Raw genomic sequence first — 3,510 nt, forward strand, 5'->3', positions numbered from 1 at the left:
TTAATCTAATAATAGTATCTCTATCTAACAGAAAATATTATCTTATTGTATTCTTTCTATACGATAGAAAGTATTATCTTACTTGTAATATTATTGTATTCTCTCTCTCTGAAATATAATATCGTCTTATTATAATCAATGTATTATCACTATATAAAAGATCATATTATCTTATTATAATCTTATTGCATTCTTTTTGTATGGTAAAGAATATTGTGTTATTGTAATCTTACTGTATTTTCTTTCTAAAAGCAATTGTTACTTTTTTTTTTGTAGTTTTCCCTTCCCGATCAAGGTTTTTTTTTTCTAGAATTTTTTTTTAACTTTTCATCGAGGTTTCTTTTAAAAAAAATTGGTAACTTTTTGACCGGGGTTTTAGTTTTACGTTAAGACAAGTAAAATTATTTTAATATAATATCATTTTTCATACGTAGAGAATATAAAATATAGTAAAATTGTAGTAAAATAATATACTCTGTCATTTTCTATCAAAAATACTCATGCATTTATCGCTAATTAGCCAAAAATATATAAAAATAATAATATTATTATTAAGGGTTAAAATCCTAAATATATAAATACTTGCTCTTTTTATTTTATCCTTTCCCTAATTTATTTATTTATTTATTTATTTTTGTTATTGTTTCTTCGTGTTCAAAAAATTATAACGATACTTTATCGCTACCATATAAAAACATCACATCTACGCATTACACATATTTTCCCAATGGGAACCTTTTCACCTTGCACTCTAGTAATGTTTTTGACAGCTGCTCAACATTTGTAGAACTAAATGGCTAGGAACATTACACATCCTACATAAAGTGCAGAATTATTGCCAGTTTGCTTTAACTACAAAATGGTCCACATGTAACCCTCCTATTTGCTACATCTTCTTACCTGTAAAGGTTTATCCACTGGCCCATACTCACAATTTAGCAAAAAAAAAGTGAGTCCTACAAGTTTAGGATTGGGTTAACAAGAAGCTTGTGGTGTACATCCATTCTGCTTCCCATTATATAGGACTAAAAACTTGCATTTTTCATCTATCATATTCTTCTTCTTTTCCCCAGTTCAGTGAAGAAGCAATCAAGAAACATGGAAGCTTGTTTTTTCTCTTCAAATTCCTTTACAAAAGCGTTGGAAGTTGTCATCCCTTCGATCAAACCCGGAATCTTTGTGCAACCCAAGATACTGTCTTCTCGAATTCGGTTTAGAAAAGTAGGCACCGGCTCTAGTACAACATGTAAGTTTTTAGACACTTGTTTTCGTCACGAATTTATATATATTTTTAACCATTTTATACAACAAAGTAAGTTTGTTAACAACTTGTGTAACAATAATTTGCTACTAGTTTTTACCAAATTATGCATTACAAGATTGGTAATATAAATTGGCAACAAATTAAAACAATAGATACATAAAATTGGTTTAATTATGGGGAAATCGGTTTTAAACAATAAATGATTAGCCATTTCCATACCTCAATTGATAAGTTCATCAATTTTTTGTTTAAATTATAAGAAATGTTGAGGTGGGATATCCTAAAGGCAAGTGGGCAATAGTTCATGGTTTATCTTTTAGTTTACAACTATATGGTCTTTTTTAATTAATTGATTTTTTGGCTACCTTAGTTTTGACGTTTTTTTTAAAAAAAAAATTTGATTTTGTAACACAATCTCATGGAGAGATAATGAATGATAATGGCTTTTTAACCGGTGTAATATTTTTTTTGCCATAGGTTGTCAATCACAATCAAATTCACCATCACCTTCGTCCAAAGATGAGGATAATATGTTTCATGATGCCGATTGGCGATCATTCAGAGCTAGATTAGTAGCCGGAGAACAAGCATTAACCTCACAAGAATCTTCTCCCAACACCACAGTGAACCCACCACCATCTGTTCCAATAGGCGAAAAATGGGTTCATGCAATACATGAACCCGAAAAAGGTTGCTTATTGATTGCAACCGAGAAACTAAATGGGGTCCACATCTTCGAAAAGACAGTGGTGCTCCTATTATCCACGGGTCCGGTGGGCCCAACTGGCATCATAATTAACCGCCCATCACTCATGTCGATAAAGGAGATACGGTCAACGACACTAGACGTCTCGGGAACATTTTCAGACCGACCATTGTTCTTTGGTGGACCCCTTGAAGAAGGGTTGTTCTTGGTGAGTGGGGGTGATGGGGTGAGAAATAGTGGGGTGTTTGATGAAGTAATGAAAGGGTTGTATTATGGGACCAAAGAGAGTGTAGGTTGTGCCTCTGAAATGGTTAAGAGGAACGTAGTTGGAGTGAATGAGTTTAGATTCTTTGATGGATATTGTGGGTGGGAGAAAGAACAATTGAGAGGTGAAATAAGGGCTGGGTATTGGGCTGTTGCTGCTTGTAGCCCAAATGTAGTTGGGCTGGCTAATGAGGGAAGTATTGGGCTTTGGGATGAGGTTATTGGGCTTATGGGGCAGAAGAAAGTTTGGTAATTCATATTTCATAGCCCAAGTCAACTTTTTTTTTTTCTTTGAGTCAAATATGTAAATTATGATGTGGCCAATCAAACTAAGTCAAGAAGTGATATGAAGTCCGTAAAATGATATGATTAACTATAAAAGAATGTAAGAAATCTTTAACATATTATTAATTTATGTATTATGTTATTTCTTAACTATGTAATGTGAAAACTTGTAATTTGTGAATCATTTTTATGTAAAATTTAACCATGTGATATACATGACTTGTCTTATGTATTATCTATCACTTTCAATATATTTTACATAGATTCTTAAATTTGGTGCTATAGATGATAAACAAATTATAAAATATATTCACGATAGTTGTTAATTTTTAATGAAATGAACAAAATAAATGTATTTGTAAGTAGAACACTAAAAAGAATATTAATTATTGATTAACTCCACAGAATATTAATTATTGATTAACTCCACAGATACAGATATTTGTCATGTCACCAAAGATCATTTGTAAACTTTTTCAAAAGTTAACCTTTAAAAACCTGCCAGATGCCTCTAGGCGCGTGGGCTTGTTGCCGCATGGATAATGATCGATTTTTATAAAATAAAATAAAAATATTTCTTTTAGACGTCTGTTTATGTTTATTAAGTTAGGGATATATACACTAAAGTCCCAATATTTTCATCAATTTGACAAGAAAGTCCTAAACTTTATTTTTTTGACAGTAAAGTCCAAATTACAGACAATTTTTGACACTTTTACCCTTTTTTCTCGGTTAGCCGGTAATTAGGATTTTTTTGTAAAAAAAATAAAGTTTAAGACTTTCTTGTCAAATCGTCAATTAGGATTTTACTGTCAAAAAAATAAAGTTTAGGACTTTCTTGTCAAATCGTTGAAAATATTGCGACTTTAGTGTATATATCATTTTTTTTGTTAGAAATTTAATGGTATGATACTCTTTAAGCATAAGAGTTATTGAAACATTATCTAGTCAACTAGATCCTATTGAAATCCTTAACGTTTGCTTCTTGTTA

General features: G+C 31.0%; 1 protein-coding gene across 1 annotated transcript; it reads left to right on the plus strand.

Moving 5' to 3' along the window:
- The first annotated feature begins 1,034 nt into the window (after positions 1-1,034).
- LOC145109274 (uncharacterized) lies at positions 1,035-2,731 on the plus strand. The gene is made up of 2 exons (XM_079046422.1): positions 1,035-1,246; positions 1,742-2,731. The coding sequence occupies exons 1-2, from the start codon at positions 1,099-1,101 to the stop codon at positions 2,485-2,487; spliced, it is 894 nt and encodes a 297-aa protein (XP_078902548.1). The 5' UTR covers positions 1,035-1,098; the 3' UTR covers positions 2,488-2,731.
- The last annotated feature ends 779 nt before the right edge of the window (positions 2,732-3,510 follow it).

Source organism: Lactuca virosa, chromosome 4 (genome assembly GCF_052849685.1).
Source record: "Lactuca virosa cultivar CGN04683 chromosome 4, Lactuca_virosa_CGN04683_v6, whole genome shotgun sequence".
Lineage (NCBI taxonomy): Eukaryota > Viridiplantae > Streptophyta > Magnoliopsida > Asterales > Asteraceae > Lactuca > Lactuca virosa.